General features: G+C 40.9%; 1 protein-coding gene across 4 annotated transcripts in view; it reads right to left on the bottom strand.

Annotated features, from left to right (window-relative positions):
• The window catches only part of CACNA1C (calcium voltage-gated channel subunit alpha1 C), a 458270-nt gene that overhangs the window by 163762 nt on the left and 281141 nt on the right, over nt 1-13367 (bottom strand). For 3 of the 4 annotated variants that reach the window (XM_050984223.1, XM_018919792.3, XM_050984221.1), the window contains exons 6-7: nt 4064-4225; nt 2241-2437 (exon numbers count right to left, since the gene is read on the bottom strand). In XM_050984223.1, the coding sequence (XP_050840180.1) occupies nt 2241-2437; nt 4064-4225 (359 nt within the window). Of the gene's footprint in view, nt 1-2240; nt 2438-4063; nt 4226-13367 lie in introns of those variants that run through there. The other variant, XM_050984222.1, reaches the window with a different exon arrangement.

The raw sequence follows: 13367 nt of genomic DNA, 5'->3' as shown, positions 1-13367 counted from the left end.
CAAAAGGCAAACACTGATCAGAGCTGAGTTCTGCCTGCTTTGTCAATATAGCACAAAGAGGCAAAAGTCAGATGGGACAATTGTACTCTTAGGATTGTTTTCCAACAGCTTAACCAAGAATGTCTGCCAGCTCAGGTGTTCAGGTGTTTACTCAAATTTTGTATTTTGTGGTCTTTAAATACAGGTGATACTTTTTTTTCCTTTATATAATAAATTCCTTCCCCTTCAATTACTGGCATTTTTTTCTGCAGTGCTAACACTTATCTTTTGCAGTGTTGTTTAGGAATAACTGGAAACTGATGATAACAAATATTTCTGCTCTTCCCAAAGCAAGCATTCTAACAATGCCATTATCTAAAAGGCTCACCATATCCATGCCCCTAAAAATAATGACCAGCCATCTGTATTAATTTAAGGTCTAAGTTCAGCATTCTGTCTCCAGAGGGAAAAAAAAAAAAAGAACAGCTCAGGAAATCAGTGAAAAAAAAAAAAAAGCTGGCTGAATACCAAACAAAAGCCAACAACTAAAACCCAGTTTGCTGCAGGGACACCATAAAATCAGACTGTCTGCTGCAGCCATGTTAGAAAATCTTCTCTTGGAAGTGAGTATATGCTTTTGGCTCCTGTTATTAGATAACTGATAATGAGCTAAACATGATTCATATCAAGTCATGAAAATGACACATGGGCCCTAAAGGGTGGCAATTTGGAAGGGTCTTTCATAGCACATGAAACTGATGATAACTTGTGGAGAGGTTTCACAATTGTGAATAGTATACAGGGCCAAAAATATTTTCATTTCTTCTTCTTCTAATATCATTTACTCTCTCTCATTTCCCCTGTAAATAAATCCTCTCCATCACACACAGCATGGAGAAACATGAGCTAAATGTGGGAAAAAGGCAGGGATGTTATATGTAGCCATAGTTGAACTGTGGAGCAATTTTGCCCAGTTTCTCTTCTGACTTTAACTTCTGCTCTTCATTATTTTATTAATTTATACCCTCTTTTCTAGTACTGGCCTTTTTTTTTTCTCTGAGACCCAGACTCCCCTTGTGGTTTGATCTCTGCCCTTTATATCAGACATTAAAAGGAAGCTATAGCACTATTCTAATCTAAGCTTAAGAAGATAAAGAGACAACTTCTAGCTGTTCCACACAGAGACCATCTTTTGCAGATAAGCTAAATCTTCAAAGGGAATTCTTGCAAACTCTAAATCACTTATGGATAGAAGGCAGCTTTGGGCTCATGTGTAAGAGAGAAACTTGTTGACTAACAGTGCAAGCTGCCTCAGCCCAGATTATCCTTCTGTGTGCTTTGAGCCTTCTCAAGTCAAACTGCATCATGCATTTTAACTCATCCTACCATCTGGAGATCCAGGTGTGTCATGACATGCCAGACTTACAAGCTGGTGTGAGTCTGGGTCAGTCTTACACAGCACAGTCCTGCTATGTATGAATGAAAGCCCTAGGTCATGACATACTGCTGCAAAAGCTGATGGCCACAGCTGCATCCAGAAACCCATTTATCTTTGATTTACTGGTGAAAGCTAAACCTGACAGTAACTTCAGCAGTATATTGTATTGCAGTGAATTTCCCAATACATTAGGAATTAAAAGGTACAAACTCAAGCTGCTGAAATGCGCAGAATTAGGCTACAGGACAAGATGAGTCTCCATTTATATTACAGGTGATATCATATTTTGTCTAAATGTGAGCATGATTTATAGCAGTATCAGAGCTAATAGCATTAGAATAAATTCTTCTATGACAAAAGCCATAATCAGGAGCACTGCTGGAATTTGTGAGGTCTTTCTTATAAAATCTATGAGCTGATCAGTGTAGTGCCTTTGTAACTCAAATGCCACGGGTAGAGCACATGGTTGTCTGTCACAAATTCTTCTACATCAATAATCTGGAGATGTACAAGATGTTTCACTCCTGCAGAGAGGGTCTTTCAATGACTTTCTCCTCAACCAAGGTACATTGCAAACCTTCAAATCAATAAGCCATCTGCCATAATTAAAAATTAAAATATCAATGGAAAGTCAACATTTACATTTAGTTTCATTGCACCAGAGAACCCCTCCACTTTACTGAGCAGTTAGCTGAGTTAATTCAAGCTCCATGCTAGCAACCATGCCTTCACTCTAGAGAACAAGCAAGAAAGCTAAAGCCCCCAAGTTTCAAGGTAGCTGCGAGCACAAGCAGGACTCAGCCCGGCATTTTCGGATACGTACCCAGTAGAGCACATCTGTCCAGCCCTCCATGGTGATGCACTGAAACACGGTGAGCATGGCAAAAGCAAAATTGTCAAAGTTGGTAATGCCATGCTTGGGTCCCTCCCAGCCCGCCTTGCACTCGGTGCCGTTCTGACACTGCCGCCCGTGGGCAGACTGGGGGGCACACGGGGATGGATCATCTTCTGCAGGTGTATCTTAAAGGAGAGAAGGGGAGAAAACAGCTGAAGGAAACCATTTGGCACACTGAGAAGCAAGTGAAGGATATCAGATTTCAACAAATATATTTTGCAGTGAGTTTGACAGATTTCTCAGGAATCCACAGGCACCTGCTCGCTGTCGAGCTTCACTTTCTCTTTGCAAAAAATAATAGCCAAGCTGTCAAATTTTATAGTCAAAACACAGATGAACTTTTCTTCCCCCAAAGCACACCCTCCTGCTAGGAAGAATTCATGCCTTTCAACATGACAGGCAACATCAGATCAAGCCTATCATGTTTCATTAGGCTGTGTGTTGTGGCCAGCATTCTCCTACTGCAGCCACCTGGCATCTGGGTTAATCTGGGAGGCACAGCACTGGCACTGCTGGAGGAGGCTGAGCCCCTGCAGCAGACAGGCTTCAGTGCTCAGGAGACAGGCTGAGGTGGCACTGGGCCACTGCTGAATTACAGCAGGGAGTGTCTGGGGCTCTGCTCTTTTGGCATTTAGATGATGTGTGGTATTTTATCAATAGCCCAGTGGCACTCAGAAACTCCAAGACTGCTGCTTGATTATCCACCCCTTATTCTGTACAGGTGTTTTCGAAGACCTGACAACCTATACAACAAAGCAAACTAAATGCTTTGGTATATAAAGAATGCTCCAGAAAACATTTTTAGAAGCACAGTAACTTCTGCAACATGATTTTTTTAAATACACAGATTTCAGATCTTAGTGCTGCATTTTTAACAGATGCAGGTATGTATGAAGGTATAGGGGAGTGGGAAATTATGTCTGCTTCTCATCTTATTATATGGTAAACAATGTAATTTTCCAAAATTGTGATCACATTCTGATCACTAAAGAATGCCAGAAACAGTAATATCAGAATTAGATGCTGTAATGTAAATACTTCCAGACAGAATGGAGAAAAATACACCCACTTTAAAGATGCAAACCACAGTGACAGCTCATTATAGTTCTACCATCACGTCCAGAAAATGAAATCTGCCAACATTATAAAAGCAGAAAATGTAGAACTTCTGAAAAAATTTTCTGCTGTACACTGTTTTCTTATGAGCTGAACTGGGTACTAGGCATTGATATCCTCTACCACATGAGAAATATTTGCTGTTCAAGATCAATAAATCAAACTAAAATTAACAGATGGTTACATGAGTGACAGTGCAATTGTTTTGAAATGTGAATATTTCTTTCTGCATATAATATGAAATAAATAAGTTTCATAATGGATTTGATGTAAAAAAGTTTCTTCCCATTAATATAATTTTATTTTCTTTCTGGTTGCACTTCTAACAAAAGTTTCAGCCTGTGACTAAAAAATGAAAATGCAGTGCCCTGAATTATGTGTTCCTTTACAATGATACTTGCTTAAAACAAAGATGCATTTGTGTATGACATTAATAATAAAATATATGAGGAGTTCATTTCTGTGACACCGTCTCACATGTAGCTCAGTCTGCAGCAGAGAAATTATGAAATCCCTAAGAAGTATCTAAACACTGAGCAACAGCCACCCATCTCCTGTGCCAGAAGAAATGCTCTGTTACACATGGGAAAAGCCTCCCTCTGAAAGTCTTGGATGTTTGTGTGTGTTGCCCTTACCTATCAGTCCCCCTTGCACATGGTAGCAGGTCTTATGCATCTTCCCCATGAATAACTCCAGTCCAATGATGGCATAGATAATAATGACAAACAGCACCAGCAGGGCAATATGCAACAAAGGGACCATGGCCTTGATAATTGAATTTAAAACCACCTGGAGACCTGCAGAGAGAACAGAAGGAAACACTTATCAGCAAGAGAACAAAATTCAGAGAGGTTATAAATTGCACAGTAGTGTTTCAGTTTTATTTTTTCCCCCTCATTTGAACTCATTATCTTGATGATGCAAAGATGTACATTTACAGATTACCTCCCACCAGAAGATCCCCAATATTTCAAGAATTTACCACTGCTTCTCAGATCACATACCAAAGTGAAACAGGTACTACCTTACCTGTCACCAAAATACCCCCATGCTGAGGAGGGAACATGTCAGCTAGCTTGCTTGTTCTTGAAAAGCAGACCTAAGGTGTTGCACACAAGGTGTTGAGGAGAGTTAAAGCAGGGGAAAAACAAGGAACAAGCAGGCCTGAAGAGGGAAAAAAACCATGATACACATGAGAGGGCGAATGCTGGGGTGCACAGAGCTGCACTCCAGAGCATGGGGAGAGGAGGCAATCTGAAGTCATGTCCCTACTCTGTCCCTTCTGGACACTTCCAGAAGTCAATCCAGTCCCAGGCAGAGTCTGAGATGCCCAAGAATCACCAAACCCATATTGAGTGAGAGCTCCCAGCCCTCTTTCCTGTGCTCCTCATCCACCTCATCTAACTTCTGTCTCAACAGAGGGAGAGTCAGAACCAGCAGTGCTGGTTTTGTCCTGAAATTTATGGATCACCTTTTAACAGAGGTTGACCAGAAATGGATATGAGCAAAATACGATTACGTGATTGTTAAGGTTGAAAGTCTTAATCATGAGCAAGCCAAATATTCCCAGAATGGCCCAGGAAAGGTGACTTGTAGACAAGTTTTCTAAATCACTAAGGAGCTGTACCCTCAGATGCACTTGACTCAAGCTGCAGATTCATGTGCCTCCCTCTGTCTCCTTCCCCTCATTTTGTAAAACCAGAATAATAAAGCCAGCCTCATAAGCCTTTAGTAAGGATTTGCATTTACAAAGATCTTAAAGTTATCACTTTGAGCAGGAATGATGGCAATCACTGTCACTGGCAAGTTATTAATGATGGAAGTATTGAGAGGCCTCTAGAAATCTATAGTCCACAAATAGTCAGATCAGAACAATTACAAGCTCATGATTTTGCAATGACTGAGAGCCAGAAGTCATTAATGTCTTCTGCAAATGCTGTCATCTCCTCAGAGAAGTTGGTATTAGCTGTGATTTTTGAAAAATGTGATTCACGAGTTGTAAATGTCTGTTATACATCTGCCAAGAGAGCTTGTGATAACTAATAACTTTTAAAATCTATCATCTAAGATCTTAGCCTTTTTTTTTCTCCCAAACTAATTTAAATACTTTCTAATGAGGATGACACATCTCTTGACAAGCACTTTCCCTTGAAGACAATCCACTTATCAGCTTACAGCTAAGGCTGAGACTGCCTTTGCTCCACAGCTGTGATGGAACACAGCAGAAGCAATTTAATGTGGCATCAGCTGCCCTGGCCAGCAGCATCCCTCACTGCTGCTAGCAAATACTGGCTGGACTCTAACATCTCTCAGATGTCAGAACACTTTCTCAGGTGTCTACAGGTGGATCAGCTATCTATCCAAAGGTAATGGCATTCAGCATGAAACATTCTGGCTTTCTCAAGACTCCTACATGAACTACATTACTGACAGCATCAAAACATCCTGCACAAGAGTGGGCCACTCTGCTTGCTCAGTTGCCTCTGGGTGCTTTTCTCAATAAGAATATCTCTGGGGGGAAATAAATTGCTGTGTTTATATAAGGCAGTTAAACTTTTCCTCTAAATTCCCACATCTTTCAGTCTACTAATTCTAAATATGCACCAAAAATGAAGGGCAGTCAACACCAGCATTGCTCCAATTCCTTTCATTGGTCAGAAATGTTACAATCCCCAGAAAATAAAAACAATGTCTCACCTTCTCCCAAGCAAGATACAACAGCACAAGAAAGTTAAGACTACAGATGGCTGCAAACCTGAAAAAAACTCCCACAAACTTTGCTGACTGAAAACCTTGTTGCTTCAAATAAACCTTCACAAAAGCAAATAAAAGCCTCCCTTTTCAGTGACTTTAGGAGTCTGGTTAATCCAAAATGTAGCCAAGCTTATGAGGGTAAGAGCTCTAATACCAGGTTTTATGTAATCTATCCTTAATTATTATTATTAATTAATTTTAACATTCATTTAGGTTATACCCAGTACTCTTGAGAGGGTACTGAGGACAGACAAAAAGATGAACAAAAAAGCTCTCATTTTAAAAACAGCTTCATTAACACCCACTCCATGAAAGTGCTTTAGCTTACTACAGATGTCCAGAGAAGATAATATCTGCACAAAGCAATGCCCTTTGTGTTAACAGAGCAGTGTTTGTGAAAACAAAGGTTTGCACCATAAACCCGAGATGATGTTTAGATGGTCCAGGAGAAAATGTACCACCAGAAGATGTACAGCACCTTCAGGCAGCTTAGAGAAAAGCTTCTGGAGGATAATAAGCCAGCTTTGAAGAGGACATGAGGTACTGAGTGCCTTTAGCATGAGCTGATGTGTGTGTTGTGCAGTATCCCTTTAGGGCATAGCCTGTTTTTAAATCTAGATGATTCCAGTAATTGGCAGATTTAAATATGTTACCATCAAAGTATTCAGAGTTTCTAAAAGCTAAAACCCACTATGTGGCAACTTTACAAATGCCCTCAGGAGATGTAATGGATGCTATCTGCAGAGGGGCAAGAGACCCATGCACATCTCCAGGCTCCCCACACTGCTGTTGAGCTCATTGCTGCAACACAGCTGCTGCCTGCAAATTGCTTTATTCTGTCAGGCAGCCACTTGCAGCACAAAGAGCTGCTGCAAGGATGGCATGAGGAACCATGCACAGACACTCAGAAAACTCCTTGTACTGGCCAAGGGGAGAACTGGGAGGGCAGATGAGGAGGGGTTAAAGGACAGGGGAGGACCCAGGGGTATGTGGAACAGAGCCACTTTTTTAATAAAAACCTCACACACTTCAAAACACATCAAAACTGTGTTCTGAAACTCCAGCAGTGCAGATGCATTCTTGATCAGAGTAAATCAAGGAGAACCACCCCCCTTATAAGCAGCCACAAGGATTTTTCTAACCAATGGTGAGAATTCTACACACTTTTATGGGCTCTTTCTCTGTGCCCAGAGAGTTCAGAAAACTCTGAAAAGAAAAAAGAAAAGAGAGTTCAGTTTATGAAAGAATGGTTTCTCTGTCCCAGCTCATGTATGCTCTTTATCTGAGCATGGTGCAATACATAGGTATCACCATACATGGGTGTTCACACCATTGCATATCTTTGGCATTTTTTCTCACTTGTGGAGGTAAGGCTTGCAGTTCTAGCAATGAGCTGTGCAGCTGATAATCATAATTAAATCAGAGTGCCTGGTGACCTGGTCAGACTGCAGAGCTGGCCTCTGGATTTAAAGGAGATGATGCCAATAACTGCTTTCTAGAGCAGAGCCAAGTTTTTACAGCGCTGTTTGCAGAGACTGGCAATGTCAGCACTGGCCAACCATAAACACAGGGTTTTGAACTTAAGTCCTGAGAAATAAACATAAAAATAAAGGGTTTTCAAATATTTGGCATTCTAAATCTACTTGCTAGTGTGCTGGACTCTCTGCAGACATCTGTTAAGGTGAAGCATCTGCCTTGAGGAGCTCACTCCAGGCTGGACACAGAGAGCTGCACAGGGATTAGGGAAAGTGCAACGAAAGGGATTGTTTGCACATTTTCAGCCCACACTTTTAATCTGTTAATAATTGAAGATCTTAAACAACTCTTAGTATTTATTTTAAAAGCACTTCAGTTTACCTTTAAAAAAAATCCTCTTGGCTCTGTTCTGTTGGCTGACGCTGATTCCATAAATGTTTCAGCAAGGAAAACATGTTAATGCTGTTCCCTGAGCTCACAGAATTTAGCATTTATTTACACTGATAAAACATTTTAAATATTTATTACATAGGAAAAACATTGCTTTTTATACCAGGTCAAGCTCTTTTTAGTTCTATATTAACCCAAAATTTTCGAATACAACTGGGAAGAAGAGAGACTATGGAAGAACAGAGGAAAAAAGTTTATACCAAGTAACACTGCTCTTTCTCAAAGCTATGGGAAATGCACTTTTAGGACTGCTGCAGGTGTTTTAGAGCTATTATATGATGCTGTTTTTCTCTCAGGAAGATGATGAGAGGGGCTGGTTACTGTCTCATCGATTCAGGCAGTTATTGAAGAATGTGCTTTATCTTTGAGCATGTGAGTGTCTGCACCTAAAGCAATGGGATTACCTACATATCCCCTTGTGTACTTACAAGCTTTTTTGGATTTCAACCAATGTTTAGCAACATGGCACAAGAAAAAGACCCAGCTGCTGAAATGCACTTGGCATTGCTGCATTGTGAAACATATCCAAGGAAATGAATGGTAGGTTTGCTAATAAAGAATTCCTCTCAAGAAAGACATGCCTATAAAAAGTAAGGCATTTCTTAGAAACACCTAACTTGCTTTTTTTTTTTTTCAACACTGTGAACTTTCAGACCTGAAAAAAAATCTTTTTTCTGAGACTGATTCTGCCAGGTTTTTTCTCAAAAAGATAATATCTCTTCTTTGTTACAAAGTGGTGTTCATGAATTCCCAATTAATTAGTGCATGAGTGTTAAATACCTCATATTTCCTGCCCTTTTCCCTTTGGTTTCCTGCTCTTTTGTACCCTCCATATTTCCTGCCCTTTTTTCTCTCCTTTTTCACCTCATATTCCCTGCCATTTTTCACTTCATGTTTCCTGTCTTTTTTTTCTCTCTCTTTTTCTTCCCTTTCCCACTCTATTTAAATACTTCAAATATTGGAAAAGGAGCATTTCCTCTGAATTAAAACCCTTAAAGCCAAGGGAAAACAAGCATTCCCCTGCAATTTAAGCCTTAAAATGATGTAAATGGGGGATTTTCCCTCTACTCAAACCCATAAAATGGCATCAGAAAGGTTATCCCCTTCCATTAAACTAGAAAACAACAATTCCTCTTCAAGTAATACCTTTAAATCATGGGAAAGGTTGGTTTTTTTTCAACTGATACCCTTAAAATCACAGGTGAAGGGGAATCCCCTGCAATTTAAACACAGAAAATAATGGAAAAAGAAATTTTCCCTCAAATCACTTTGCCCTCAAATTCTGGGGTCACTGGAGCACACTTGGGAGGGACTGGGGGCACTGGGCAGGGGACTAGAGGCACTGGGATGGGATTAGGAAGATGAAATCAAAAAGAGAAAGAAAAAGGATCTTCCCTGCACCCCCCACCTGCTCAGGTGTGCTGCTCCCCTGCTGCCCTGGGGCACAGGGATTGTCCCTCTGCACACCTGAGCAATGCCCCAGGAGCACCCAGGGGTTCCCCCTGCCCTGCAGATGCTGTCACTGCTGTCCTTTGGGAGATTCCTGGGGATCAACTCCTCCAGCAGGTACAGGAACCCCCCTGAAAGGTACAGAAACCAGTAAAATAAAACCCCCCTGAGAGCAGTCCTGAGGTCCTGAGCAGGCTGGGCCCTCCTCATCCTCACTGACCACACCTGGGACTGCTTCACCCCATCCTCATCCTCACTGACCACATCTGGAGCTGTGATTTCTAAACTTCCCAAAGGCTTTTTAGATCTCATCCTGACCACCAACATTACAATTTATTTTATTTGCAAGGACACAGTGATCAGGAGCCCTGCTCTTGAAGCAGTCAATGCACTTTTTGGAGCTATTTGGACATTAGGAGTGCTGTGGCAATTATCAGCAGCTAGCAGCTTTTGTCCCAGGGGCACTGTGTTTGGACACTCAAACACTGCACTTTTCAGTTTGAGCCCTCCCTTCATTTGAGCCCATTTCCTGGGCTCAGCCTCTGCCTGCTTTGGAAGGGCTGTGTCATGACTGAGTTCTGCAGCAAAGCTTAAAACATTCTTAGGATGTTGGTCTCAGAACTAACATTCAGGCCTTGCCAAGCAGAGTCCTCTCACAATTTTCATCTGTCTTCAATTTTGGATCAAGCTTGGTTTGCTGGACAGAGCAGTTTCCTGTTCCCATCATCTTAACAGTTCAGTTTACTCTGAGTACTCTTCCTGAGCTCACTCTTCCATTGGTTTTTCAGGGATATATTTTGCCTACACCAGGGGGTTGCCAGAACCAGGGTTGTGAGCAGGAACAGTCTCATATAAATGATCTCCTAGGAGTGAGCAGGAATAAAAGGGAAAGGAGAGGACCATCCCTCCTCAGCTTTCCTATACACAAAAACCCCCCACATTTTCATACTTAAGACAATGCCAGGGGTGGGGGAAGCAATTATTTTTCTGCTAATACAGTTCAGAAGAAAACTACTACTTTGTGCAAGCAAGGAGGAAGCAGGGGAGGATTTGTGACTCAGCACAGGGCCTGAGTCAGATCACTTCTGGGAACCACTCTGAAATGGTAGAGCTGATGCACCATCCCCAGCCACGAGCAAGGCCTACCCACAAATCACATTTATTTCTGACAATGCACTGAGAGACTGCCACTACAGTTCTATTTCCAAAGCACAAGCAATATAACCAGGAATATTCCCCAAAGTGGATGTTTATCACTTAATAAATGTAGACATTGGCTAAGAAAATTGAAAAATATTAAATATTCATAAATATGAAAGGTTTTATAGCAATTTCAAAGGAAGCCTGGAAAAAAACAGACAGTTTTAGCACAAAAGGGTCCACAGTCATGACAAGATATCTTAGATAAGTACATCTACAATGATTTGTGAGAAAAAATATTGAGGTCTTTCTTCACCAGTGTTGCAAAGGGAAATCACATCATACAGTTCATTCAAGGACAGCTGCACAATAACAGTTTGGGGAGGTAGTCTTTTTCTGTCTTTCTGGATTCTCAAAATGTTAGTGGCAGATTGCTAGATAAAGTAAATTCTGTGGGTGTAGCCCAGCATTTTTGGGGCTGCAGATGTCATTTATATTTCAAGAATAATAGGGAAGGTCTTGGAATAGTAAGGAAAGACAACACAGGACAGAAAAATAGCTGTTGTAAAAAGAAATAGGAAAGAAAATTTTCAAGCTGCAGGGTGACTACTTTTGAGTAGGCAATGCCTTTTAAACATACACAAGCACTCAATTCAAAACCACGTGCTGTAAAAAAATAGAAAAAAGAAAGTCTTGGCATCTGCTCATGATGTTCTCATTCCTGCATTTTCAAACCATGTCTTCACTGACTTCTCAAACCCAAATAGTCACACACAAGGGGATTTGTGCAAATGGGCATGTGGATATGAACACAATTGCTTTATGTTTGCCAGGTCTTGCAATACCACCCTTGCCTCATCCTTTGAGGCGAGAAAGGATCAGCAGAACAAAACCAAAAGCCACAATAAAACCCCAGCTCTTCTTTCTGGATCCTTTTCCCTTGGGAAGCAGCTTGAGCATGCTCTGCCTGCCAGAGTGACCTGACTTAGGCAGACAATGCAGCTTGTCCTGAGGCACACAGCCCTAGCTTGAAGAGGATGCTTGGGCTCCTGGGCTCTGCTGGAAGAGACCTCTAGTACCACTCACATAAACATCCCTCTTTCCTCCTGGGGCAGGGGGCTTTAACTTTTTTTAGTAGCCTTTTGTTCAAAGTATGTAATTATCCACTTTCTTATAAAGTTGCTTGATGACTAAAAAGACTTTCTTCATCTTTCCAGTTCCAACATAAGAGGTAGCTCCTGCAAGTTTAGCCTCACTCTCTAACAATTTGATTTTAACTCAGTTCAGCTGAGGATGAGATCCAGGCAAGATCTTCAGACTTCAAACATAAAAAAAAAAAAAAAAAAACAAACCCAAAAATGGTGTGGTGTCCCTTCCATGCAGCTACCTGAATATAGAGGAAGAGCATGGAGAGAAAAGCAGCAACTAAGTGCCTACAGAAAATTCCACATTGCAGAAAAAAAGGCCATCTTGAACAAAACCAAAATGGAGTTCAGTGAGCAAACTCCAAAGCTGTTTTGAACAAAGACCACAGTGTGCTGCCAAGTAGTCTTACACAGAGTAGGGAGGTTGAGGTCAAATACTCTCTGCCGGACAGAGACTTCTAAAGATGGATTAAAGTTAAGGCAGGTAAAGGGCCTTCAGGAGCTCTGGCAGTTCCTAGGCCAGTGAGGATCAGCTGTCACTATTTCCCAGGAAATAGCTTTGATTTTCTGCTGACAGGATGATCATGGACTGAGAAAACCATTCATGGGGTCACTGTAAAGGTTTTATCTCTTCTTATCCCCTGTGAAGGACTACAGATCAGAAGAATTTTTCTTGGCTCCTCTTCCTACAGAGCTATCAAAACCCAAAGACAGTCTGGCCCAAAGACTGCCCCAGTTCTCAGTGAAATGACCCATCATATTCCTATTTTTAAAAATTTCTTCATATGCAAGAACAGCTATGATAGGGAACAATATTTACAGGGGGAAATTTTAGTCTATCTATGCCATGCGGATTAAATCAGGAAACTTGGGTAGGAATATGTCAACATGATGTACTGTCTTCAGTCTGGTCAGGTGAACATAAAAAACAAAACCCAAGCCAAGAGTCAAACAACCTCTGAACTGAGATAATGACAGAAGAGCCTTGATTCAGGGTGTCAAATGCTGTTGTATTCAGCTCTGAAAAATGCCCTAACACATGTCCTAAGGAAATAGTTTTGCAAACAAGGAACTTTGGAAACCTGGAAGTGCTAAAGCCTCATGGTGGCACAAATGGACTCAAAGCAATTGGGTCTCAATCATTTGAGTGGAAGATTAATGACATTTGGATTACAAACACCTTTATAAAATTGTTTACACTTTTACAGCTTATTGACAGAATTCCTCAGGTAAGTGGACATTAGCCTCCTTTCTCTATTATAAATAATGAAGAGCATTTTATTTGTTTGATGTCCTTCTCCAGATGTTCTAACTCATCACTTGTGAACAGGTTTAGAAAAGACAAAAGCTTAAAATTTATCAAATGTTAACAGGGATTCAGTAAATGTAGAAGTCCAGCCAGGGATGATAAGATTGCTGTTTTTTAGTATGTAGAGAAAAATATATTGATGAAAGAAATCAATCTTCTTGCAGGTTAAATTCTCCAGCAAACAACAAGTGGCTTACTATGAGCTGCACAAAGCTT

The sequence above is a fragment of the Serinus canaria genome, chromosome 1A (genome assembly GCF_022539315.1).
Source record: "Serinus canaria isolate serCan28SL12 chromosome 1A, serCan2020, whole genome shotgun sequence".
Taxonomy (NCBI): Eukaryota; Metazoa; Chordata; class Aves; order Passeriformes; family Fringillidae; genus Serinus; species Serinus canaria.
Note: the sequence above shows the minus strand (reverse complement) of the source record. Positions and strands in the feature narration are given on the sequence as shown.